The 27899-nt window shown below is 49.7% G+C and overlaps 1 protein-coding gene across 3 annotated transcripts in view; it reads right to left on the bottom strand.

The window, feature by feature from the left end:
- Positions 1–4533: 4533 nt before the first annotated feature.
- The window catches only part of STUM (stum, mechanosensory transduction mediator homolog), a 51063-nt gene continuing 27697 nt past the window's right edge, over positions 4534–27899 (bottom strand). Inside the window, exons 2-4 of one of the 3 annotated variants that reach the window (XR_012995031.1) lie at positions 19426–19605; positions 9921–10750; positions 4534–6769 (exon numbers count right to left, since the gene is read on the bottom strand). Coding sequence is in view for 1 of the 3 variants with exons in the window: in XM_076334682.1 (XP_076190797.1) it covers positions 10899–10933; positions 19426–19605 (215 nt within the window). In the remaining 2 variants the exon portion in view is untranslated. Of the gene's footprint in view, positions 6770–9920; positions 10751–10827; positions 10934–19425; positions 19606–27899 lie in introns of those variants that run through there. The other 2 variants (XR_012995032.1, XM_076334682.1) reach the window with 2 other exon arrangements.

Raw genomic sequence — 27899 nt, 5'->3', positions numbered from 1 at the left:
AGAGCCAGGCTGGCTGCATCCCTCCTGGGACATAAACAGCCGGTAGTTTAAAATATTAATATTTGGAATAATGTCTGGTGGTGAAAGAAAGCCAGACCATGTTGGGTTTTATGTGTGTTTGCATGCAATGAAAAGGAACTCGGAAGCCGCTGCAGGCAGGCAGCAGGCAGCAAACCTCCCCCTGACAGCAGCTGCTCCATGTCAGCCAGTGATTGCCACCGTCCAGGCTACCAGCAGGAGCCAGAGCTCCCCGTGCCAAGGGCTGGTGAAGAAATCCCTGCTGGCCCCAGCGCTGCCCGCAGGCTCCTGCTGCGGGGCGTAGCATTTCGGCTTTCCCCGGAGGGCTCAGCCTGGGGGCGGTTTTCTCCCCCCATTTTGCCCACCTCGGCAGGCAGGTCTGAGCGGGAAATGGGAGCAGACTGAGCAAGCGTGTCTACCCAAGTCTCAGTCCAAAGTTACTTGGGGATGTGGTGTGTGATGCCATTTTTTTAGTGCATGAATGCTCTGGCTGCCACATCTTCACTTCTCTAGGGACACACTTAATGTGCCCTAGACACAAGCATGCACTCCTGCTGGGCTTGCAGTTCACAACCTCTTCCACAGGGATGTGATTTTCCTTTGCAAACAAGCTCCAAAGTAGCCTGTAATTGTAATATTAGCTTCTAGGATCAGTTGCTACGTGCTCATAGATGCATTCAGATCTGAATGTGTATTTGGAGTGCATGACTTGAAGATTTTGAGATAGTACGTGTATACCTTGCAATAACCCTCCTTTGAACGGGTATTATTTTTTTAAATGATTGCCCAGGCTAGTTTGAACAGAATATAATTGAAATTACATTTTTCTAAATATGTATCTCTAAACGATACAATATCCAGGCAGTGTATTTCCATGCCTCTGCATTGCCACCAGTGAGAGTTGACTGCGGGCAGACCCTGGCTCCCCCTCAGGGTGAGCTGCAAGCTGGGACTGACCGCAGCCCTCCTGCCCGCAATGCTTTTGCCCCATGGGTGTAACAGCAGCCAACAGCCTGAAATCTCCCCGATGGCCTCATGCAAAGCACACCTGGTTACACTGATTGCTCTGGATCATGCATAAAGTCTCAGCCACTCCCCATCAGCATGGGAGTGTCATCAGTGCCACGGGCTGCAGCCCTCTGTGGCTCCCAGCAAGTGTTGCTGCAGGGCTGGATGCATCCCGGTGGTGTGTGGCAGCGCTGAAGAGGTGAGCTGGGTTTGGGGAGGGGGCATGTGTTTCTTGGGGTGGAGGTGGAGAAAGCCTAGCTTGGGGGGGCTGCAAGTGCAAAAGGAGGGTAATTTTTCCTGTTGCGTGGTGGTTACTGGAGAGGAAGTTTTCTTGGTGCCCCGTTACTGTGCTGCACTGGTTGGGTGCACAGAGGAGCTACAGCAGGGGCTGTAATTGTGCTGTGAGGGCACCTGGGCAGGTTCTGCTCTTGGGTTGGGGGGGAGGGGGGCGGTGAACCAGTCTGCACCTGAAATCAGGGTGAGATATGTGAGGTGGCTATGTGCCTCCCCTGGGGCTGCATGGTGTGGAGGAGGTGGGTGGCTGGGCAGTGGGTCTGCCCAGGGTTGCGGTGTGGGGCTTGGGGCAGGGTGGCCATGGACTTTGGCAGTATGCTGGGGCTGCGGGAGCAGGAGCAGCTCTGGTCTGGCTTCTACCCGCCCACAGGATGCTGGAGAAGGGCAGAGCAGGGCTGTGCTGGGCATTTCCAGCTCTTCAGCGGCTCTAGGTTTGCCAGCTGCTGTCTTCTGGCAAGGGCCAGCATATTGTGGGGTAAGTGCCCCAGGAACCCACTGGTCACCCTGTTCCCTGGGTTTCTGGGTGATGCTGTTGTCTGGCTTCAAGGCTGCTCTCAGAATGGGAATTTTGGTGTTTGTTCCAGCAGAGCTGATGCTGCTGCCCATTTGAGGAGCCAGCAGAAGCTGCAGGCTGTGCTCATCACCTCTTGGCCCTCTGCCTCTTTTAACACCCTGGAAGCCTCCTGGATTTCTGCCTGCTGATGCCAGGGCGCTCCCTGGGACGTGGGTGTCAACAGCCCACAGGGCAGAAAAACTGCAGGCGACACTTGTTCCTCCAGGTGAGGAAAAGACCTGTTCTCATGATGGTGCTTTGATGAGAGTAAGGCACGGAGGTTTTCCCCATGGTTTATCTGTCTTCACTAAGCTCCAGTTTTTGACTTTCCATTTGTACGATTTTTTTATCCCCCCCCCCCCCCCCCCCCTTCCTGAAATGGTTGCATTAGCAGGGTTCTAAAGATTTCTTTTCAAGATAATTATTCCAGATCTCTCTAGTGGATTTGCCATCTGATAATGTGTCTGCATGGGTGTATTAATAGTATCATAATATTATATATCAGTTTTCATCCCAAAACGCTTCACACGCTGAGGGGCGAAGCCTAATTAGAAAGATGTGGCAAGTGAAACGGAGCTTTCTGCCTTGCCTACTAGTCCCTCAAAGCCATGGGGTGAGAGAGGAGCCTTCTCACCGGTGTTGCACCAAATCTGCATTTGGCCCCCTGAGTCCTGTTGAAGCCCCCCAGGCTGGACCCGCTGCCCGGCTCGCCCTGCCTCGCAGCTGGGCAGGGCTGTTCTGCACTGCTCTGTTACTGAGGCTGGTCCTCAGTGGGCTCCCTGCCTCTGACGCTCTCGCTGCAGCTGATTGCCTTGCCAAGCTGCAAACAGCAGTCTGCATCCTTCCCCCTTCCCTATTCTTCTCATTAAAGACAAGTTGCATGGGGCTGGCTGTCCCTGCAGCCCAGCAGTGGTGTGTCAGCTGTGGGGTGTCCCTTGCTGAGGCCGGGTCAGGCGGTTACTAATGGTCTGTGCCAGGCACCGCTTGCGAAGACGGATGAAGTGGGATCCGTGCTGCCAGCTTCCCAATGGCTACATCTCCCAGCCTCACTGGGTGGGTGCCCTCTCCCACTTTTCCAGGGCCACGCTTGGCTTCGGTCTTTTGCCGCTCCTTCTGCATGAGCCTGTGCAAACAGGAGGAGCATTGCACTGTGCTGGGAATTCGGAGACAGGGATAAGCACACTTTAATCTCTCAAGATCTGTCTCCAAACACCTGCCCTTGCATTTGGGGCTGTAGAAGGCGAATATCACGGGCACAGCTGCATTTCCTCCCAGACACCTTTCACCTCCTCCACCGGCCCCCTCCCCTCCATGCTGCCGGGCTCCCTCTCCATCCCTGCCCTGCCTGTCAGAAAGGCTGGGAGCCTGGAAAGGGAGGCCAGCCCTACACCCGCTCTGGGTGGGCAGCAGATGCCACTGAGCCCTGTGCCATGGTGCCACCTTCCCAGCAGGGAGGGGGGAGAGTCAAAGCTCTGCAGCGGGGAGGAAACCACCCTGGGCAGCGGCAGCTGACGGTTGGTCATGGGCTGCAGGGCGTGCAAGGGACTATGCAGTCCCACTATAGCACAGAGAAATGTGCTCGAGGCTTACTCCCTGCAGCCTGCCATCACCTGTGGCAGTGTTGCAGCCCTCCAAGGATTTGGGGTTTTGATGGAGCAAGAGGCTGGCCCTTTCCCAGCAGGGCTGCAGGCTCCCCAGGGGCGGCTGAAACCCATCCTCTGTGAACACCACCTGGGCCAGAAATGGGATGATGGCTGCAACCCTTGCTTTCCTGAGGGGCTGGGATGGGGAGCGTGAGGTCTTGCACAGAGGACAGTTGGTGTTGGACAAGCTGCTTATGTAAACCCGTGTTTGCAAGGAGCCTCCTACAGAGGTGAGCCATCCAAGCAGGGCCAGGTGAAGCTTGGCAGCCTGGAAACCAGCTGTGTGCCAATGTTTGGGGTCAAAACTACTAGGTTGTGGACATTCATATGAATAAGCAATTGCTTAGAGACTTTAGACCCTTGCTTGTCTCAAAAATTACCAAGGGAAGCCCTGACAAGTCCAGCTGGGTTCTCCCATGTGTTTCCTCACCTGCGGTGGCTTTGGGGAGGGAGCAGAGCAGTGGCACTTTGGGGCGTTGCATGTCACAGGAGGAGCAGGGAGCATGAAGTATGGATGGTCAAAATGTGCAGAGGTGTTTTGACGGGCTGTCGGCCCTTGCAGCAGAGCTGTCTTTCAAGGGAAAGCTCCCCTGCGACGGCTCTGCCACCTGCCGAAGTCTGCTCGGGGGCTGCTTTCACACAGGGAGAAGGAATAATGTGCCCAGAGTCATTTTAAAGTGTTAAAACTGCAAAGAAAACCCAGGTGAGAAGGGTTGCTGGTAGGTGTGTGCACAGGGGAATGCCAGGGTGGCTTTTCCCCCTCCCTTGTCTCCGTTTCAGAGGTGCAGGTAAGGCTTCTCACCAGCCCTCTGCTTCCCTGTAAGGCTCTGGGTCATTAATTCCTTAAGAAAACCATGCCCTGGCCCCCACCTCCTCTCCTCAGGTGATGTGGGTGCGGGCTGGTGTCTACTGGATGCTCTCCACCACCCAGCTGGTGGGAGGAGGAAGACCCATTTTGATCCGGGGCTGATGGGGTTTCTCCAGGCTACGTAAAGAGACTGCATTTCGTTCCAGCTGTCCAGCAATAGAATATATTTAACTTTAAAAAAACCAACAAAAAACAAAACCCCACAGTATCAAAACACAGCAAGTCACAATCCAATACTTGGCGATATAAATAGGCATAAAAATGGTCCTCTGTAACCCCTCAGTTTGTGCTCCGGCACAAAAATGAAAGGCAGGCTCACCATCGGGGTGCAAACGGCACAGGTGGGCATGCACCCATTCCTTCCTTCCTTCCTAGGGTGGAAAAACCTGATATGCCCAAGCATGGCCAAAACCAAGGAAAACATGGACTCGAGCCAGTGACAGATAACTTATCCCCCTCCCAGCCTGTGGAGCAGCGCCTGTGTCTGTATGTGTGTGGTGGGTGGAAAAGAGGGTGCAGGTCAGCGTGGGATCACTTGCTGGGTATTTGGGGGAGTACTGCCATCACCTCCAGGCAGTGCCAGTGAAGGCAAGCCCCTGTTTTGGTCCCAAGCCCAATGTGCCATTCCCTTTGACCTGCCTGCTGGAAGCATCCTTGGAGCCGGAAGATGGATTGAGCTACTCTCGCCTTGTTGGTCCTAGAGTCTATGTGAACCCTTCACATCCCACTGCACTGTTTCGGTGGAGGGGACGGGGGGGGTGTCACTTTCCTCTGGCTGGTGAGTAGGTGCAAGAGAAGCGGGACTGAATTTTAGCCTGGCTCTAGTTGTGCATACGGATGACAGGAGGAGGAAGGATGGCTTGTAGGTGATATGGGCTCCTGTGGGATTCACTGTAACTAACCCTGGTTCAGCTGGTGCCACTGTCACCTGGGGTTTTACAGCACGCTGCTCCCACAGGAGGATGGAAAAGCTGAGTGCCAGTTTGGAAAATAAATTGCAGCACTGCCTGAAAGTACATTGTGTGTGTGTGAGCATGAAGAGAAGTCAGCTAGAAAGTACAGGGGTGTGTTATCATGCCGTGGTTAGCAAGCATGTGGGAGAAGCCATTGCTTTTGACCGGGAGGAATATCGGATCTAGCAAAGCTTATAGCTCTTCTTCTGTCTGGGCTTTTAATGTCAATGAACTCTTGGTGGTATCTTGTAGGGGATGCAGTTTGGGTTGAATAGTAATAAAATACACTCTGGCTGGAGTGTATGCATGTATGTGAACTGCAGGGTCATCCCAAAACAAGTAGGAGGCAAGGCAAGGGTGGAATAAAACAGCCTCCTGAAGAATGATGAGCCTGTGACTCTTCAGTTCCCTGTCCATGGAGCTCAGCACAATACCCCCTGCATCACGGCGAGACTACGACAAGGGGTGATTTCCAGCAGAACTGAAAGATCTTTAATAAAATGTGTGACAGTCGATGCACGTAGGGAGGAACATGCGGCTTTGTCTCGGGAAGCACAGGATGCAGCACAGATGGAGGCACCTCGCAAGTCTAACACTCCCTACCACACGGCTGCGTGCCGGAGCCATTCCCGGCACAAAGGTCCACTGACCTTTCTGGCTGCAATTGCCAAGCACGCATGCCACAGCCGAGAGCGATGCCGACCCCCTGTGGCAAGCACAGTCTGGCGGGCAAAAGGCCAGGAGGGTGGGGGCCATCTGCCATAGCACCTTTTCCGTGGTAAGTACGGCTTTGGCAACACCAACGAACTTAGGAAAAACGTTAACGTGCTCTGCATTGAAATGGTTGGGCTGACCCAGAATGAAACTGGTTTACGACTGGCCACAAATTTCAAAAAGACGTTTGGTTTGGTTCCTACCTGGAATTGCTTTCCACTGAGTAGCAAATCAGCTGTTCAGCCCGGCTGGGTTCAAGTACCAAGGAACAATTTCATTAAAGCCCTTTTTTTGAGAAACCTGGTTTTCACAATCAGCGAAGAGCAGCAGAAAACACTGTGTTGCTGGTGGATGGGGGTGAAGCAATTGCATTTATTCTTCGTTACCTACTATTGCTCTTTAGCTGTAAAACTTGCATCTAAAACATCTATATTTAAAAAGCAGAAGATGATATCGGGATAGCCTGGTGCTATTCACCTTCGACCAGATCAAGCGTTCGTTGGCTGCGACCTCTAGCTGCACTGGCGAGGAGGCAGGGGTCGGTTTGCAGAGGTGGTGCGGTATGGCACGGCAGGCGCTAGCGGGATGGTGTGGCACGGCTCCCGCAAGTGGGAGGCGAGTTATTCAGCCCTGATGTTGGTGGGTGTCCCGGAGTGGGTGGCCTCCTTCTGCGGCGCTCTGGGAAGAGGCGTAAAAGTGCTGGGTGATTAATTTGGCCCTAAAGAGAAAGACAAGCATTGCTGACGGGGGAAAGCTCCAAATTAGCACTCATACCTGTGTCTTCACTGCGTGGCTCTTCTCACCAGTGCATGAATTGTGGGCACCACGAACGTACCTTTGGCTTGCTGCCGGCTTCCCCACGGCAGGCTCCCCAGGAGCCCCTTGAGGGGTTGGGCTCTGCCTGGTCTGTCCGTGGCACAAAGCTCTGGTCTCTTATGAGGAGGAAAAACCAAGTCGTGGTGGGGGGCGTGTGTGTGTGATATTAAAGATGGGGCTGAGCAGGCCCCCCCTTGTGACCACTAACTCTTGAAATCCTGTCTATTGCCTCTGGCTTCCCCAGCCCTGCCCTGAGGCTCAGCCTCTGGGTTCACTGCAGCACGTCTCCCCCCACTACTTGCCACAGGGAGACCTGAAACCAGGCTCAGGGGCTCGCCATTGCCCAAGAGCATGCTGCTGTTCACACCTGGACTTGGGGGGAGCTTGGGAGGTGCTGGTTTTAATCAGGACTATTGGAAAAGCAGGTTTTTTTTATCATCATTATTACTGCAGCGAGGCAGCTTTGGTGAAAATGCAATTTGGTGCTTGCTCCCCAATAGCAAGGCTAATCTATAAAGTTGCTCCTGTCCTAAAGCAGACAGTGGGAATCTGTCTGGTGCTAATTAAAATCAATTAAGCAAATCCCCACAACAGGCAGAAATAAGGCCTTTTGTCCTGGGTATCCATTTGACAGATTTCAGAGCCTCTGAAGTGGTGTGTTGGCTGTTTTCTTGGCTTCATCAATTTGATAGAAAGGTCAAAAATAAGAAAAATTTTTACAGAGCAAAACCTGAAAGTAAATTATAAATCCTGCACCTCTCCTGCATAGTGCTGCCGGTGCCAAACTCCCTCATGCAATAAATGCAGTCAGCACACAGATGTAACTGAAGCAATGCTCTCTGGAGACCTGTGGCAGTCCCGGGGAGGGCAGCATTTCCATACAAGCCCTCCTCTAACTATTCCAATTCTCCCATCCTCACTAGAGCACAGGGACAGACAGCACCAAACGTGGCCTGAAAGGCCCGCAAAATCCTGGCGATGCTGCCAAGGAGCTAATCCTGCCATTTTTTGTTCCCAGGGGACCTTTTGTACAGGTGCTGGGTCTCTGGGATGGGGCATCTGCTGCTGGTCTGACATCTGGTGCCACAGGAGATATGACTTTTGGCAGTTTAATGCCCAGTGAAAATGTCAGCTTGTTTAACCCTCCCCAGACTGAGACTTCCTGCACTGCCTGTCCACTAAATGTTAGAATCCATCTTCCCAGGCACCAGAACAAGTTGCTTCTAAGCCACGCTTGGCTGCTCCCGTTTCAGAGTTTCTGCACCCAAAGGCTTTGCCTGGTTTCTTTTCAACACCTCTACCAGCTGGCCTAGTGAAACCTGTTAGCCGTGTCTGCAGAGGCTCCTGCACATCCATCCCGAGACCACGGCTCAACTAACTCGATGCTCAGGCAGCATTTGGAGTTTGCACTTGAACCAGCCACTCTGTTTTGGCAAATGTGAAAGGCAACCACTGCTCTTGGACGTTGCGCTCACTGCAGCTGAGCCGGCAAGTTGTTTGGGTGGCTTAATGACTAGTTACAAACCTCAAAAAGAGTTCCCACCGATCACAGCAGCAGCTTGTGAAGGTGTTTTCCAGCTGTACTACTGGTTCCCTGTTTGCTCCTGGTTAGGAACCTATTTATCCCGTATTTTCCCAGGTGGGAAATGAAGGAGCAGAGCTGCTCTGTCTCACAGTAAATGCTGAAGCTCAACTCTGTAACATCCGTACAGTCCTGCAAGCTACAATGCTGCAGATGCTACAGCACAGGTCACTGAGCAGCCACCCTCTTAACCGGTCCTTTTGGTAGAAATGGTCAGTGTTGAAATTGTTGAACATCATGAGCAGAAATCCTCTTGGTGATTGCTGTGGCAACGGCAATCTTGAGGAACTCATCCCTTGGCTTTAACGCAGATGTCAGATGGCTTTTGGTTTCATCTTTCCACCACTGACCTACTAGGAGTTGATTTTTTTAAAGTGCTGCTGTCTTGCAAGCCTCTCCTTGGCAAAGCAAGGTAACCACGCCTCGCTGCGGTGCAGCATCGTGGCAGGATAACTGCGCTGCTTTTCCTCTTGAGCACTTCCAGCCCTGGGTTAACAAGCACTGACCGGTGCTTGTCTTCCAAAGAAACCCACTTCACTGCTGCCTGTGTTGTGTGGCTTGCATCTCTCTAAAAGTTGATGGTTTTTCATCTATCTTCCTCTAAAATTACAAATGAGCAGCTTCCCTGTCTGCACCATGTTATGGATCTTTGCTTTCTGTGGAGCAGCTCGAAAAGCTGAGCTCAGCACCCCGATTTGGATACAGGGTAGTTGCTAAATACCCATTTCTGGCTTGCCAGCATAGCAGTATGAGCCACTGCTTAGGGTGTGAGGTGAGAGAAATGCAGCCCGAGTTATTCCTGTGGTTCTGCCATGGGTTTGCTTTGGAGTCTGGTAATTTAACCTTACTGCATACTGCAAGGAGGCACGTGTGCTCAGGGGCACTTGCTGCCGTTTGACACCTCAGCTCTCTTTGCAACAGGAGGTATTTTAACTGACAGGATCTGCTCTGTGTAGAAAATGAAAACCTGCTTTAAAAGCAAACCATCGTGCTAGGAGAGGCCAGGAGCTTGTAGGGCAGCGGGGTTTGCTGCTGTCCCCTTGCCCACAGGCTGCCTCTCTGCAGGAGCAATGGGCTGGAAGCGGGTCTCAGCTCTGTCACGCTCGGGTGGCTCCCAGTTTTGGCAACGGGTTTGTGTGAAGCTCCTCTCGCTGGGAGGACCCTCCCCAGTCGAGAGCAGCAGCCCGGTTTTGCCCTCTTCCAGCAGGGCTCCTCCCGCCACCTTTTTGGAGTGGAAAAGCAGCCAGGTGCCACCACCAGGTCCCCCCGGCTGAGCTCCTCTCGCCCTGCTGAAACACCAGCCAGGATCAGAGGGGTCACTCCACCTGGGTGCCAAATTTAGCTCTGTGCATTGTGTGTTCAAACCATGAAAACACAGCCCTACCCCATTTGGCCACGGGCCTTCCAACTACAGCCGCTACCGAGCACCTGGTTAGCACCAGGTTGCGATCCTCGAGATTTGAGCACTTACCCTGGGGAAGCGGAGCGGGGACACTGCTTCAGCCAGGAGCACATGCCACGCTGTAAGGGGATCCGTTTCCAAAGCACGGAGACGCTTCCAGCAAGGCCCTTTCAGGAGGAGGGGAGGAAAAGCCTCTCTTTTTGGCTCCCCCAGTATTGTTTTACACTAGAAGCTTTTGACAGCACGTGGCTGCACCCACCACCCTAGAGGCAAGGTGCTGCGGGGCAGCGGTCCCTTGCTAGATAAAGTCTCCCCAGGGGCCAGCGGTAGGTCTGGTCTTCGCATGGTGCCAGTGGATGGAAGCAGGGGACGGCCCCAGTCAGTTCAGCAGTACAATACGATTTACAGCAAGCACATTTCTCAAGACATCTGCAAGGACAGAGCTTCATTGAGCATCATATATACACAGACAGCAGAGGAGGCTGGGCTGAGCCCTCCGCTACCACGAAGCAGTCAAGGATGGGCTCTCGGGGTGGGGGAAAAAAGTACCATTGGTTTGCTTTTACATACTGTACATATATCTATTAATAGCTCCTTGGCATTTGATGTTCACAGCCGGTTTCCTTTAACGGTGAGCGTAAAAAGGAGGCAAAACGTCTTCAGCTACTTCCCTCTGGGAGGAGAGAGAAAGCAGCATCTCCCGATCCCCCGGCTCAGCTGCCTGCCCAGGTGCCACCTTTGCCAGGGGTGTCTCCTTCTCCTGGCACCCTCCTCCTCCTCATCGGCCGCCCACCACGTGCTGGCCAGGGCCAGTCCTAACCCACGCCATGCTTGCCCCATCTCCGCTGCTCAATGGGATCAGTGCAAGTCTCCGTCAGCTGCTCTGCACCTCCGTTCCGCTGGACGGGCAGATGAACCGGGTTCAAACAGAAGGAAACAAAACAAAAGGAAGAAGAAGAAAGACAAAGGGTAATGAAAAGGTCCGTGGCCCACAGCTGCCAAAGGAAATCTCTCGCCGTGTTTCTCTGACCATACTTGTCCCAGCCACTACAGCTGCTGTGGGATCCCCTGTTCCTTGTAGCCTGTGAGGAGGGAGGGGAAGGGAACATGATTAGTGTTAAATCCTAATGAGGACCTTCGGCGAGGCTCAAGCGAGCCACAAGCCTCGTTTACCAGGAGTGGCAAACCATGTGGGAGAATAGGGGGGGCTGCCACGTGCCCCCTCGCCGCCAGGCTGCCCCGGGGCAGGCTCAGCCTGGTGAGCCGCCCTGCCTTGCTTTAGCCAACGCCTGCCCCGTGCAACCACGGGGTGCAACCACCTTCCTGGGCACGGTGGTGTGGCTGCTGGCAGCCAGCCTTGCCGCTGCAGTGCCTGCCTGCTACCGGCCCTGGCGTAGGCAGAGGCACGTCTGCTTGAAGAGGTTATAAAGGTACAGTAGGTACCGGCGGCCAGCAATTCTAGTATAGCCCAATAACCTAAAACCTTTACGGAAATGCTGTATTTTCTGCCTAAATTATTCTGTATCAGAGTGTGTTTTTCTGCAGTGTAGGGGAAATGTATGCCTTTATGTACTGCTCCAGAGACACCACTGTTCCCAGGCGTTGACCTGGCAGCTTGCTGGTCGTGCATCTGACACTCGCATCTCTACTTGCGATCTACCTCTGAACCTTGTCCTTCCAGAGGACTGCCAGGTGGGAGGAGGCTGGTTTCCTCTATCTACCTTTTATTTCCCATGCTGGCTTTTGCTAACTGAGCTCTCCAGCAGCAACCAATTTGCACTGCGGTTTGCAGAGGTGAACAGACATCTCTTGGAGGAGAAGGGGGATGCCTTTAATCACAGGCTGACGTGTCAGAGTTCAAACGCAGACCTCGGGATGCCTCTGTGGGCCCTTTCCCTAATGATATTCTCACTGCCTTGTTATGCACTTGCGTTGCTCCAGCCCAGCAGAGTTACAGATGCTTTTGTTGGGGCACATCAGCCATCTGGCGGGACTGGAGAAAACGGAGCTTTCCAGCAGCAAAACCAATTGCACTGGGAAACTGCCCGGATCCCTCCTCCTCCACCCCTTCTCCTCTTCCCCCGGCCATGGGGTCTAATGCACCTCCCGACCAGGGCAGCAAAGCCCTCGGGGGGGAGCTCTGTGTTGGCTCACACTTTCCTAGGTGGTTGCAATGACTGCACCAGAAGCTTTACCCGCTTTCTTTTTAAGAAAAGCTGGGATTGTTATTACGATAGTATCAATGCAAAAGATCTCCTTTTTAAAGAAGCAAACTGTCCTTACCTGCACTGCCTGCAATAGTGAAGATCTTTCAACTAGAAAACTTTAAAAAATCTGCAGGGTTTTTTTCTTTGTTTAAATAATGTAAGTAGCCTGTCATTTTTATATTTTGAATTTCAAAGGAGTCTGAAATTTCACATCTTGGAAGAATGCTTAACTCTTCAAACACTTTTCAATTGATGCTTTTTAATATTTCTTTCCAACCCTTATGCCAGGCTTTTGTAAGTCCCTTAAAAAAGCTGAACACAAAATACCAGCAGGTGCCACAACCCCTGCCTTTAAGGGACTTTTTGCTGAACTAAGAATTGGTCCCAGCAAATGAACTTTGCTGTACTTTGGAAAAATCCACACATTCACCCAGCCTTGGCAGTCTGGATCTCCTGCTGCTAAACGAGCACAAGGAATAGAGGAGGAGATTAATGACACTTATCAGCACGTATTACTTTGCACCGCATTGCTGCCCATCGTGTGCAGCTGAACAGAAAGACTCTCACTTCTTTCAAACAGCTTTTTCTAGGGGGAAAAATTATGATTTCTTACACATTTATGTTCTAAGTGTGAGTCAGCTCTGAAGGCAAGTTGAGCTGGTTGGAAACCTGTAATATAGGCTTGTCTACAGCATTGGTTTAATTTGTTTAGGGAGCACAGTAAAAAAAAAAAACAACCAACCAACCACATGGACCAGAGGGTTGGCGTATGCCATAAATCCTTAGCTAAAGTAAGCAAGCTAGGTTATGCTTACAGTAACTTGCTTGCATAGCCATGCCTTTTATTAAGATACAACAGAAATCCTTTCAGTCCTGCTATCAGTTTTGAAGCTGGCTGGAAGCCAGTTACAGTGGCCGAGCCTGTATCTCTCTTTACATGACCAAAGTAAGCCAAAAGATGACCTGTCCTATGCTAAACTTATTTATTAAAATACTTCAGACTTAACTTATTAAATAGTTTATATATGGAAATAATTATTGCATTTCTTGCATAGTAATAGCTATTCTGTGTGAAGCAGCTTTACGTTAGTACGCCTGCAATACAGTTAAGGTGCATTTCTGGGATCAAGGTCAAGCTGGTCCGAGTATCTGCGCACAAAATCACTGATTTAATCAAGTTTGCTTGAAATTGCACTTCTTCTGTAAACCACTGCAAGTAAGATTCAGGCAGAAAGAAACCAGTCCGTGCAGAGCCTGTCCTACTGGGACTGGGTTCATGCAGAGGGTGGTCTCAGGATGCTCTCGAGGCTGAAAGGGGTCCCTGCCCTGCTCTGAGGGTGCCCTTGGGGTAGCCCGAGGGGCATTTCAATGCTGGGCGGAGAACACGTCCCCAGGGCTGTGCAGCCACAGGACAGACACAGAGACAGGCAGACACACGCACATACAGGCACACGGCTGGACTTGGGCTGGGAGCAGGCAGCGCCGGCCAAAGCGAATCCCAAACGGCTTGCCCTGGCAGAGCGCTCACTGTTCTCCGTGGGGAACTGCCACGGGGTGTGAGGAGGAGGAGAAGGAAGAACAGAAACAAACTTACCTTGTGAAACTTTGATGGTGAACAAAAGGAGGCAAAGGAACATGAAAGAAAGAGAGAGGGAGAAATGTAACTGTAGACGATATATCCAAAACACATGGAGAACCAGAAAAGAATGAATAAATTTGGGCTGCAGAGTAAACAGAGAACAGCTGCTCTACCATCAGACATTCACACCAGGGCTAAACATTATTCAAAATCCTTGTACTTGAAGTGGATCATTTCATTTGGGGGTCTGGTTTAAAGAGGATGGGGGAATCCTCATCTGCTTTCCAGCTCACTGGCCTCGAGCTGGACAGGCTGGATGGAATAACACCTCTGAGCAATGCTCCCACAAACGCTTTCCTCCATGACATTGGTATTTCACAGGTTTGACTGAAGGGGAACCGCTGAAAGAAGGCGGCAAACAAGACGTCACAGCATATCGGACGGCGCATGGCACGCCGTTCATGGTCCGAGAGCTGGGAAAACTACACCTGATGGCTTTCTGTCAGTTTTGCTGCTGAGTTTGCTTGTGCCCACACATAACTCACAACCGCGGCATGCCTCAACCCGGCTGAATGCTGCAAACCCTGGTGGTATTTAACATTCCTACAATATTTTAAGAACTTACCCTACTGCAGCATTTGGCAGGAAACTGCAAAAAAGGGTATTTTAACTACTTTCCTCAGGCATAGTTTGGGGGACGGCTCTATTTAGATTTAAAAAAACCCATAATAGGTCTAAGTGGGCAATTTGTCCTCAGAATTTCCTTCATCTCATGAAGGGTTACCAGCTGTTTTAGGATGTTGTTCTCTTTTGAGTCTCTCAAGCGCTTTCTGCTCCCTTTCCTTCCCAGGGCAGCTGCGCTACCTGCCCTAGGAGGGGCCCTGCAGAGAAGAAAGGCTCGGTGATACTTTCCAAAGTCCTCGGAGCCCAAGCATACAGTAACCATGTGATCATCTGCTGTTGCTTCTGGCAAGGTCTGAGAGCTGTAATTAGCAAAGGAGTGACAAGTGGACAGCATGATTACAGGTTATTTCTTACTACTGGCTGGCAATCCATCCCTCAGAGTCAGCTGCCCGCTGCAGAAGCAGGGGCTGCAGCAGGAGTCCCCGTCCTGTGAAACCACAAGCGATGGCGCCTTTGCTCGTTCATAGGCGCAGCCACGCAAGTCGTTACTTCAGAGGCCAGAGCGAGGGCTTCCTTCAGAAACCAGGCTTGACTTCTTGGCTGCATTCATTAGAGGAGAAACAATGCCTGGACAAACAGTCCCTGACTTCTGTCCCCTATGCCACCTCAGTGTGACATTACTGTATTGATTTCTGTGGTATTTCTGTCAAGAAATGGCACAAAACCTTTTATAACGAGCTCTGAGCAGCTAGGGAGTTCCTGGAAAGGCCGTTCCTCTGCCTTCATTCTGCACAATGCAGCTAATGAAGATGTGTGCTGCGTGGGCTGGGGACAAGGTGTGCATTTAGCAGAGGGAAACTTGCCCAGAAAGCCTTAGGAGGCTCGTTTTCCAGTTGGCCTTGGCCAGCTAATTAGCTCTGTTTTGCCTCAGCTCCGTGCCTTGTCCCCACAGCTGTGACAAGGGGTTCGAGGAGAGCACGGTGTGGCAGCGCTGCCCAGCCACCACCAAGGGCGGCTGGATATTTGCAGCGGCAAGGGGAGAGTCCAGATTATTTTTTTTTGCAAAAGAATTAAGTGCTTCCTTTTAATCTACCTTTGCCTTCAGACAGCAGGTAAACCAAAGGACAGTTCCCAAAGCCATATGGCTGCTTAAAGAAAATATCTGTGGTGTTTAATGGGGCCAGCTGGCAATTCATTTAAAATGGTAGAGAAAATGCCCCATGCCATTGTGCTGCCAAAAATAATTAAGTGTGACAGTAAAACTGCATTCAATTAATCTTCTTTCTGGGATTCATCCCACTAAAGGGCACTTTACAGGAGATGAGGGCTGGACGGGACCCCTCGAGGTCAGTCGGTCTCCGCCTGTGTCCCACTTTGCTCCTGACAGACGTGGGTCTACCCGCTCCTGGAGTCCTCCAGTGACAGAGAGGGCAGATCCTGCCATGACACCTCTTCAGCATTTTGACCTTACTGGAGGGAAAACATGTCCTAATTTCCACACAGATCTTTCCTGCTGTTATTTAAGTCTGTCTTAGGCTAAACTGCTGCCCTCTCACGTTTACTAGCCTGCTGAACCTCTTCGTTGCTTGCTGTCTCATGGTCCTCTGGACTCTCTCCAGGTTGTCCACATGAAGTACAGCCTCCAAAGCTGGCCACAAGCCTCGCCACAGCTTTACATGTGCCGAGAAAGGTGAGGGGACCAGTTTATGTCCTACAGGCTCTGCTCCTACCTGCCTGGGCAGTGTTTGTTCCCTCCACAGCAATGTACTCCTGTGCAGCTTGTGACTCATTGCAGCCACCACCTCCTTCTCTGGAAAACAAGTTGTTTGCTAGCATGTGTTTATGCAGTTGATTAATCCTTCCTTAGTGTCTTGGACTTGTCTCGACTGAGCAGCATTTATTTTTTCAGACTGTTTCTTCAATTTGCTTGAATCCGGATGCTGCCCTCGCTATGCCTGCCATCCTTGCAGCCGCCGGTGGTGCGGGGCTGGTAAGCCCCTTCTCTGGTCCGTCATGAAGCCACGAATGAAAATACTGAACAGAGCTGGATTCAGGAGGGACCTTTCAAAACACCTGTCCTGAGATCTTTCCAGATCAGGAAAATGCATTTAGAGAACAGTTCTCAAGTGCATTTTCACCCAGGCCACGTCTCCCTGGCTTGCTGGTAGGAACACTGTGTGAGACGGTGTCAGTGCCTGAAAGTCAGGAGGGATGGCTGACTGCCGCCGCCACTCACAAAATGAATCCCTCTGCCACAGAAGGGAATCAAGCCAATCTGACACAGCTTGCTCTGGACAAACCCAGGTTGGCTTGCTTTGTTTCTTTTTATTTTCTAAATGCATCCAGGTAACTTGTTTGATTACTTCTTCCAGGAATTGAAGTGTACCTGGCTGGCCTATAATTCTCCTCCTTTTCCCCTCATTGAAGACAGTATGACATTATCCCCAAAGCTCTCCCCTCAGAGCAGGCTCCTGCAGGGCTCCCCTTTAATGGCTGAGAATTAGCACTAGAAGGTGAAAAACTGCAATGAGCCTCCCTAACTTGCATCCAGCTCTCTACCAGCTGATATACAGGCAGGCCCTGATCCAGGGAGCGAGGCACTCATCCCTCAGGGAAAGTCGGAGCGGAGTCCCACAGGCTCGGCTGCTTCCCACCCTTCTCCTCACTGCTGGCCCCCCCTCAGCTTAGACACTGCCTGCTCTGCCCTGCCTTTAGCCCATGAAAATCGTATGGCACCCTTGCAGGGAAGCATGGAAACAGCCATTTCATGGTGAGGAAGACTAGAGGTGGGCAGTGGTTTAGCATTTTTTAACTGTTCTCCATCTAAATAGAGATTTGAGTTGCAACAGTGTACAGTTTCTGTCCAGTGCATCAAATCGTTTCTGTTTGCACACGAACCCAAACCAAAGCAAAATGTTTCCTGGCAGTGTTTTTAAATGAAATGTCTTATTTCTTGCATTTGGAATGTTGTTTCATTTTTAAGTTATTACTTTTTTTTTAACATGAAAACAAAACATGAAAAAACAAACCATTTTGGGTCTGACAGGGCTGTTTGATCCAGCTGGGAGCAATTGATCACTTCTTTGTTTTGATTGAAAGATGAGTTTATTCTTTTATTCTCCATCAACAAGAGCTGCTTTATTTAGCCATTATTTTCTCTGCGTTGTAAGTAAACTTAAAACCCAGCTATTTAATGAAACAGCAAGAAACTGCCAAGGGCTGCAACTTGTCAGATTATATACAGCTGGTTAACATAAGACATGTTGACTCCTCTTACCCTTCTCTACTGCCACCAAAGCGGCTGGGATGAGATGCTGTTGCTGTGGTCGGGGACCTATTGGCCTGAGCATCCCCACCACACGCTGCCCACCAAACCAGTGGGGTCTAGCCAGGCACGGGAAACAGCTTTGGGGAGATACTTCCAAGCCGTATGTTTTTTCTCCAGCAACCAAACTGGAAAACCAGCAAGACCCTCCTGAGACCCAGCCCCTCTACCCGGAGGACATACACGAACAGGATTACGGAGAAAAGCAAGTAATGGTTTCAGCTGTAGCTCTCTAGCTGGATGGATGCTTTCCTGCCTCTCCCCACAACTGCAGAACGGGGTCTGCCAGGCAGCGTGCCGTGCATGGAGGCTGTCCAGCAGACGAATAGCAGAAGAGTGTATGGTTATGAACACGTAATTATGGGATTACACAGAAATTGGGCAGGTTCTTAAAGACATATCACAGATGTACACCGATTCACAATTTATCCTCAGAAATAACTTGGGCTACCCCTGCTCTGCAGGTACATCTGAGAGGAAGCTTGGCAGGTGGTTTGCAGGGAAAAACGAAGGGCAGTGCTGCCTTTGTCCTGAGGAAAGCCTTTTGCCTTGGTTATGTTCAGGTTTTTAATACCCATCGTTTGCTCTGCATGGGGCTTGCCCTTAACTCAGCCTGTAAATTGAAGCTGGATCCGAAATTAGAGGTGGGTTGGTGAGAGGGTTTAACCCCTGAGTTTGGCAGCTGAAGATGTGCACCAGTTTCCTGCTCATTTTTTTCAATTTCATCCATTTCATCTTTAGGCAGGTGCCTGGCAATTTCCTGAGATCCTCTCTCCTCCTCTGTCATGCCGCCACAGATGTCATCAGCAGAGATGACAAAGCTGAAGGAGCCCCTTCAAACCAAAAAGCAAAAGCTGCTGGTAAGATGTTCTCTGGGAGAAGTGTTTGCTTTGGGAACTGCCTGCCCTGCCAGCCTGAAGGATCTCAGACCTGTTTGGTTTGGGGCAATGCCCACCAGCCTCTGCCAGCCTCTGGAAAGGGAGTGGGGTCTTGCAGACTCAATCAGCACCCCAAGTTGTGGGCTGCTTCTGGCTTTGGAGGTGAGGTGAGGCTGTCACCTTAATTCTCTGCAATATGATACAGGTGATATGATACAGATATGATACAACTTTTACACCAGTAAAAGTCTTTAGCAGATAAAGTTACAGAGCCTGTATTCTAGACTGGTAATATATACTAACTGGGTGACCTACATTATTTTTTAAAAAGGATTCCTCTCTTCTTCCCCTAGACTAATGTTTTGGAGGCTCCTTAAAGGGTGTAGGGGAAGTCCTTCTAGGAGAGGCTAAACAGTCCTGCTCAGCTTAAGAACTTGGTGTGAAACATGAAAAAAAGCCCTTGGCTAAATATATTCTGGGGAGGAAGGGGAGGGTCCAGGAGAGTCCCCAGGGCTTTTCTGGGGACAGTTGGCCCTGTGTGCTCCCTGGAAGCGGAACCAGCCTCACAGGAAGGTCTCGTTAACCACAGAGGTGCAGCTGGAGTCACGAGGGAGAAAGGGCTTTCTCATTCTGCGGATGGGACCGGGGCAGAAGGGGCTCCAGACAGCAGAGTTCACAGTGCCGGGGGTCCTCACCCCTTCCTGCACTTTTCATTTTATAAAGGGGAAAGGAAGATCCTAACCTACATGGTGGGATGGGAGGCTCTTCCAGATGTGTCATGGGGCCCATCCCAACTGCCTCCTAGCAATTCTTCTGTCTACTGTGTTTCTCATGGACTTGCAGAGCCCATCCTGTGGCTCTTCTTCCCTACAGTGCAGTCCAATGGCTTGCAGGGACATTAGCTGGAACCCAGCAACATGGCCACAGAGGGAATTGAGGAGGGTGAGTGCGCTGTACTTACTTGCGAGAATGACCATGTCCATCCCCCAAAATATACTCATAATCCAGCCAACCATCACGATTGCCGTCAGGATCTGAATCAGAGCAGCAGCAATGTTCAGCCAGAAGACACAACACATATGCCTATCAGGGAGGTCGGTCCGGGCTCCGCACAGCACGGTAAAAGCAGATACAAACGTTCCTAGGGAGAGAGCAGCAACAAAACGCCCAGTGAAAGCCACGGCTTCATGCCAAATTCCTTCCCTTAGACCCACTTCTCATAGCATCCCACTTCTTGTGCTCCCATTGCAGTGCTGAAAAGCTGGAAACACGTTACAGGACAAGTGGAGGCACAGCCATATCTCACTTGAACACACTACTGTCTCCCATTGAATTACACCAATACGTATACTTGAAAACCAGGACAGAAAAAACACTCTTTGGGTTTTGGCTCCTTCCCCCCCACCTAACAGTAACCACTTATGCACTGTAGGCAGTTTACAAGGGAGTGCTGTGTGTCTGTGGAAATACCAGTCTACCTTTTTTCTGCCTGGTGGCTCTCTCTTGGGGAGAACATTTACTACACAGAAGCTCTAAAAGGGAAAATTGCACCCAGAGTTAGAGCAGGACTGGCTCTAGAAAGCTGTATGGGTCTGGCAGTCTGTTACTATCCACAAATACTGCTCTAGAAAGAGCATACAAAAAAAAAAAAAGGGTGCTAATGTGGCACCGCATCTTTGCACAACGCTTTCCCCAGTCACAAGTTGTTACCCGAGAGCATGTTTTAACAAAGCAGAAGCAACTAAACCAGTGCTGGAGCCAGGCGACCTGATGTTGCAGCCCTTGGCTCTGCTTGAGACCAACTTACAAAACTTGCAAACACCCTTCAGATTTCCTAAAACATTCAGATGAAGGATCTTGTTGATGTACGAAAGTTAAAGCTGGGGGAAAAAAAACTACACCACAGCAGCCTTTACAAAGATTCGTCCTGAATTTACCACATTAGACAAGCCTGATCATTTATCCGCAGCTGATATCCTGGACCCGTGGCTAGCTGAAACCCGCAGCTCGGGGAAGCCTTGTCTGTCCCACAACCAACCTGCAGAAATACGCAGCATGGGCAAAGAGCAGAAGAAACTGTTTCTGACCCGTATAATGTATGAGCTGTTGGCCAGGAGGTTCAGTCACTTGATCTAAGTAAGCATTTCAACACCTCTTATCATTATGAGTTGTCTTTGGGGCTTTTTTATATAAATACAGCATTGCTAAGGTAGGTACAAAAGCGTAATGTGGATTGTACTTGATAACATAGTTCTGTGAAATGCTTTCTTTAATGAATGTCTTGAATTAAAAATCCTGCAGCATGATGTCCAGTGGTTTCTACAAAAATTGCCCTTTTTCCTATCAAAGGATGGAAGCCTGCAAACGCCCGGTAAGATGTGAATGAATGAGCTGATCTTCAATGCACACAAGTGCCTTGTTGAACTCAGGGGAAGAAGGGAGTCCCTCGGTTTGACTGAAGATGGGGAGGAAACACTCAGTTTACACCCTTCCAGAAGACCTCAGCAGACAGAGAGAGCAGAAGGATCCGGTTAGGAGCAAAATACCATTTTGTCCTGCACTGCCAGGATGGTGGAAGAGATAATCTCTTCCATTGCTGCCCCTTCTTCAGTGGGTCACAAGGAAAACAGGCAGTTAAGATGTCGAAATGCTGGGGAAGGATGGCTACAGCCTATTTTTAATCTCACCATCCCCTGCAGGCTTCAACTCCAGCACCTTCCTAACACTCCACCAGCTCCTAAAACCCCGCTTGTCTTCCTGCCGCTGGCTCGAACTGATTTCTTACTCCCACCCGCTCCCTTTGCCGCACGCCGAAGCCGGGCACGGAGCAGCCGCGGAGCAGTACCGCAGCGGAGGGGAGTGGGTGAGCGCTGCTGGGGCGGTGGGAGGCAGCCCTACAGCAGAGCATAGCGGCAGGGAGAGGGGCAGCGTCTTTTCCCATGTGAGAAATCCCACCCCCCCAGGCTTCGTCCTCTGACTGCTCGGCTTTCACAGGCAGGGTTTCACCCCCTTATCCACCGAAACAAAAGGGTCTGCACAGAGGAAAAGGGGAAATCATTTTAATCCCGAAGGATGTTGTATAAGTCTCCCCATTGCTTGTTAAAAGAAAGGCTGTCTTTTGCTCTGTAGCTTTGTCTTCCACATCTTTTGTGTCCTCCATGTGGGATTACGTTGAGATCTCTGCCCCGCTTCACCTACCTTTTTTTTCCTTTAGTTTCTCCAAAGCAGAAGGAAGCCTGGAATATTCCCTCATGCTTCCTGAAACTGTTGTCTGCAAAGTTACACCACAGCACTCTCTGAGATTAAATATGGATTGAGGCAAGATCAGAGACTGGGTGTTTACGTTTTCCCATCAGGATGCAAAATCTTGCCAAATGGAAATGCATGTCTCTTTTTAAAATTAAAATGAAAATCTTCCCCTCTTGCCTTACCTTTAGCTCTTCCAAGATGTATTACAAAAAAGGTCGTAAATGAGCAATAATTCTTAAGCTACAGCTTCAAATCCTTCCAGTGAAGCTTTTAAGATTTTTACATCATTAGAGCAAGGTGCTGAATTAGCTAATTAATCCCATAAACACCACAGTGACTAAGGTAATGTCTAGTCCGTTCAGAAAGGAATAAAGCAAACAAAGCAGTTAAGTGTCCCTCTCTGGACAGGGAATTGATACAGAAACTAGGATTAAAATCTCATGAACCTTGGCTTCTGATTCAGGCCACTTTCCTACTCACGGGAGCCAATTCATTTTCCAATGCCAGTGCATTTTCTTTATCAATTATGATTAGCTAATCTTTGCGAGGTTGTTGGCATTTTTAAATACAAGACTTGAGACATGCCAGCAGACATAAAATGGAAGTATTTTTCCTCAAGTCCACATATGCTTTAAAATATGAAGCAGAAGAAAGAGTCTTAAATGCATTTGCCAAGGTATATGTTTTCCCCTTAAGAAGCCATCATAGTTACACATTGCTGAATATGGAAGCATTTGCATCTGGAAGCAGAGAGGTGGCGAGGAGGAGGAGGAAGGCAAGCAAGCTGTATCTGCTGATGCCGCCTGGCTGCATCAGAGCTGGGGCACCAAACCATTTCCCTTCATGACCAAGCATTCAGACACTTGAATACCTATAGCCTAGAAATCATAAACTTGGTATGCAAACTGCAGCTGGGATGATGTTGGCCAAATAAATCAGCTGCCCAAAAAGGTCTCAGGCTGTGAGCGTAACCAGCAAACACAAACTGCTAACTTTGCAAGCAGATGTAAACTAAAAGCCCCTACAGCTATGCCAGCATAATGTGAAATAAGTAAATCATATCAAGCATTTCTTATATATTGCCAATGAAAAATACCCAAAACACAGTAAAATCTGGGATTATTCTAAATTGTGAATTAATACAGCCTCTTTGGGGAAAGAGGGGAGGTGGTGGAGAGAAGATGTCCTGCGCTACCTAACGAGTCTGTTGGTTCAGCCTCATGGGGCATCAGGGCCCATTGCAATCACCTGGCTGAGCCATACGGCCCACCTGGCACCCGGAGCCAGCAAGTATCAGGGGCTGGGCAGAGGGATGGGTGGGAGCTGAGGTTTGCCCTTCTGGAGCAGCTGTGGGACAGAGGGTGAAGGCACCATGTGCAACGAGGCTGGGAGGGGATGGGAAGCCGAGCTTGCTCTTTCAAGTCATCTCATCTCATCTGGGGCAGTGTCAGCCAGCCAGGGCATTGCGTGCCATTTTCAGCAAGGGAAGAAAGCCTCTGGGAGCCTGTGTTTGCTTTTGCTGTCAGCAGAATTGGGGTATTTTTAGAATACACCAGTAAGTATGGAAGGCTTTCTGTTTTCAACAGTTTAACCCATTGAACGTGAAGGGGATGTGTTCTCTGTAGGACAACACTGTAAAGGGAGAGACAAAGGAAGGGTTTTTGCCCTTTCTCTCCTCTCCGGTCCACTGTCACACAGGATAAAGTCCCCTCTCCAGTGTATGCTGGTACCCTGGCAGCCATGGCCTTCCCAAGAGCATCACCTGCTGGTTCCCTGGCCTCACAGAGTACACTGAAACAGTATGAGAAAGGAATGGTTTGTTTTTTTCTCTTAGAGGAAAAACTCACACCCTAGAGAGAGCTCTCCTGGTTTACTACTGTTTGGGTCACTCATCTGGGGTAGAGGAAAACATAAGGCCAAGCCCATGGCCTGTCCTGAGCAGAGTCTCCTCCGTACTATCTGAGTGCAGCAGTGACTGTGTTATGGAATATCTCAAGCTGCATGAGAGTTTTTCTCTCCTGTTTTTGCAAGAAAGCCTATCCTGGGTGCTTCTGCAGGAGCTTCAGCCAGACATGGAGCTTGGCATGTTTCACGTGGAGGACCTGGCTGTGAGCAAACTTCTGATGGCACCTTCCCAGAAACATCAGAAGTTGGAGCCAGGGTGCAGACCAGAGTGAGATGAGACACTGATGGCCACGGTGTAAGTAATTTGAGCACACAGACAACTTTCTAGTAGGCTTCCCGCTGACTATCAGATATCTGAAACTTCGCAACAGAAAGCATCTCTGCTGCAAGGAAATCACATCTGATGAGCCACCCTGTTACAGGTAGAGGAACAACAGAAACCCAGATTACTGCGGTCAGGGGCAGCATGTGGAGCAGCTGGTCATGGTCCCTACCCTACAAAAACCTGGAGCCAGGGAGGGGCTGGGAGACACCCCTTCCTCTTCCCACAAGCCTGGAGGTTATTTAAGAGGTTCCCTTATAGCACTGGGAGTAAATAAGGCAGTGGGATCGTGCCTCCTTTCCTGCTCCCAGAGGGAAAAATGGGACTATGTCATGATGCTGGAGCACAGCTGCAGGTAAGCACAGGCAAAGATGGGAATGAGAGGGGAATGAAATTTGAGGTGTCTGTGGGAGCAAGGAAGGCTGTTGGAATGACAGTGGGAGATGTAGTTAATGAGTGCGTGTTTTGTGGGGATAAGATTTACCTGTATAGCTGTATTGTGTCAGAGGAGCGCTCTGTGTGGGGACACATCTGATATGCCTTTGAAGTTTTTAAGTAAAATGATTATTAGCTGTCATTAAACAATGTTGGCAGGTATATGAGGCAGATGTTGTGGATGTGCTGAAAATTCATGAGATGTGCTGGTTCTTGCTTGCATGAGTCAGAAAAATTGTGTGAGAAGGGTAATAAAGATTGCACTTGTTTCCTCAGTATTACAGTGAATGTGGTATCTATTGGTTAAGACATCCTTGGGTCCTAAGTGTCCTGCGTTTGTTTTTATACTCTAGTTTGAACTGTGAGGAGTTGTTTCAGTTGTGGAGGCCTTTCATCCTTGGTATCAATCCATAGGCTAAGCTGTAGTCCTTTGGATTATGATGAGGGAAAGAGCACTACTAAAACTTGCCCAAGAAAGGGCTATAGCAGCATCTGCTGATGCCGAAAACGTTTCCCCTCCGCTTACGTGGGTAGAGCTGGGCTACACAACAAAATGAAATTGCTAAGCATTAATACTCAAGCTGACTATCTGCTGAAGTTTCCTAAAGCAGAGAATTGTTTGTGTCTTTGCTTGAGAAAACAGACACAAGGTGAAACCCCCTGGAGGCATTCTGGCCAGTGCAAGTCCTCACCAGCGTCACCAGTTTCCCCCTTGCTGGAACTCAGTAGGGCTTAGGCTGCATCAGCGAGAACCTGCCAGCACAGATGTATCACCTAAACCCTCCGAGATGAGTGCTTTCTTTCCAAGCTTAGTGCAGCTCTCTGAACAGAAAAGGCTGGTCCAGAAGAGCACTTGCTGTACTTGTGTGTGAACTACCATGGCTCTTGGCAGTTTGCAAGTGCAGCGCTCTTGTCAGGGTCTCCACCATGCCTCTTCTTCCCCTGGCCTCCTCAGAGAGCTGTGATTGCGGGCAGGGGGCATGCAGCGAATCTCTCTGGTTTGCAGCAAAAGCAGAGGTGCAGAGGCTGGAGGGTGTCCTCCTGAGGAAGCTAACCATTCTCAAATGCCTGGCCCTTGCTCCATGGCCAGATGTGCTCCTTTGTCAGGAGGCATATTCCCACCCAGTTTCCTCAGACACACTCAAAGCAAGCAACGGAAGACACTGACCCACTTGCCATTCAGCCCCCTCTGAAAACAGGTGCACACAACTACAGCTGCACTCCTGGAGCAGAGCATCCAGCTGAAGCGTCTGTGGTCTTCTCACACCGAGCAGCTTGGGAGTGCTGAAGAATTCACGCTGCTGCTATGGGTTGGGGCCAGTGCTTAGTCCAGGGTACAGAAGCTGTCATTTACACAGCAATTCTTCACCTGTTAGTGGGTGCTGGACTTGTTGCTCTTGAAATATAAAGAACGTAGAGATGGCAAGACTGCAACACAATGCTGCAGCATCAGCAAGGTTTAGGTGTCCTACCCAAGACAACATGCAACCTGAGTGTCAGTGGCATCCCCTACAACCTTCCCCTTGTAGTTCATTTCAGCCATGGAAGTAAGCCAGGACTCAGTGCAATTACCTGGTTTTCTTCTAGAAATAACGGTCTTTTAGACCAACATCTTAAAAGCTTAAACCAAGCTTTTAGGCTAAAGTTTAATTAAACAGACATTGGCAAGCTTTCTTCCCCTTTCCAGTATCCATACAGACTAAAGCCTACCCCTGCCAAATACAGTGCAAGGGGGCTGGGGCGGATAGGTGGCTTTAATGACTTGGGAAAGAAGAGCAGGAGCAGTGGACAGCTTAGAAAACAGGAGGCTTGCTTGGTCCCAGGCAGCACATCTTGGAATTGAAAATCTGAATCCCATGTGCACAGGCCAGGCGTAACAAGCACTGCTGCAAGGGGGGGAGCATCAATGATGTGCAGAAACCTGGTGGCAAAGCAATCACCTGCAAATGCCAGGTCTCATGGACAGCAGTGCGGGCAGGACCCGGGCAAGAACAGCAGGAACCGAAGGGTCGGAGAGGGAGAAGAGAAAAGGAAGGAGGAGAGAGTGGAGGCAGCGAATGTGACAGAACCTAGATGTTGCCATGGAGAGTAGCTCATGAATTTTCCTCCATGGCCTGCTATTAAAAATGCTTTGTTTAGCTTCTACCAGCAAGTTGTTTTTATTTTCCCCTTCCATATCGGAAGGACATTCAAAGTGAATTCTGGCTCTGTCGGGTCCTTTTGGCCTTGCTACGGACAAAAATATACAGTCGCTTGACAAGTGAGAGCTGGTGCTTGCAATTCTTGTCTCCACAGGATTTGTTCCAACTCCCAAGTCTGCAGAAGGCAGGCTGTATATAGGATTAGCTTTCTGGTTTCCCTACATACATGAAAAATGTCCAACGTGTCCCAAAGCATTATATGCCCATGATTGATTACAACTACTTCAGTACATTGCTGTAGCTCCAGCACTGAGCTACTGCTCTGCATCTGTTTGTTATTAGTAGGTTTGTGTCATGTGGTCAGAACAGACTTGACAGTGTTTGTTGCATGTACAGAAGACGGCCTACATGCAAAAGTAAGATAGCATTGCCTTTGCATCAAAAATGAGATTTTTCTCATATTTAATGCTTTAGAAAAAGTTAACTCTTCTGAAAATGCAGAGTTTTTTTAACACGAACTTCAAGACTTGAATGCAACAAACTTTCACAGACTTCCAAGGCTAAAAATACACAGCAAAATCTTAAATTACATGGGGGGGGCGGGGGGGGGCGCTGCATGAAGGTGAAATGACTTACTAAAGCTTTAATTACACACGGAGCTATCGGCATTATTTTTACTCTGCAGCACTGCAATGTTTTGAACACTTAAGAGCAGCCACCCATAAATAGTGAGATTGCAGTACAGCTTGTTCCATTGCCAGACATTCTACAGTCCCTGGGTGAAGCTTTCCAATCCAGTCCTGTGGTTTAATTCCGTTGACTTGATGCTTAAAATTAAGGGTGTGCTTGAAGTATTTGAGATTGGAGAACTTCTGCTGAATGGCAATGTGGGGCCCAACCATGTAATCCACAGTGGCGGAGCAGACCTCAGACTTCTGCCAGGACTTGCTGCTGCTGAATTCTTTTTGCAAGTTGTACCTGCCTGACTCCCAAACTAATTTTTTCCCCTTTTATATACAAGATGCGGTCCCAGAACTGCCACTGACATTTTGCATCATGTTTTATAATAGCATGAACCACTGAGGAAAATTTGTAATTTCCTAAAAGTAAATGGGGGGGGTAAATTACTACACAGAAACCTAGATATAGGAAATGGGAAGGGTATATCAAACAATACCTGCAGTCACAGAAAATTAATTGCTTAAGATAAGTCCATCTACACCAGAAGTATCATCTTTTGCCATATTTCCAAGATACCATGCCTCAAAGGGAAATTCTTTGCCGCACTTAACTGACACACAGGTCAACCCTCTGAACACGACACCAATCTGTTGCTTATTCCCAACTTCTTCCCAATGTAACACTAGCGCCTCACTAAAAGTC

The sequence above is a fragment of the Aptenodytes patagonicus genome, chromosome 3 (genome assembly GCF_965638725.1).
Source record: "Aptenodytes patagonicus chromosome 3, bAptPat1.pri.cur, whole genome shotgun sequence".
NCBI classification, from domain to species: Eukaryota; Metazoa; Chordata; class Aves; order Sphenisciformes; family Spheniscidae; genus Aptenodytes; species Aptenodytes patagonicus.
This window is presented reverse-complemented; position numbering and strand designations above follow the sequence as displayed.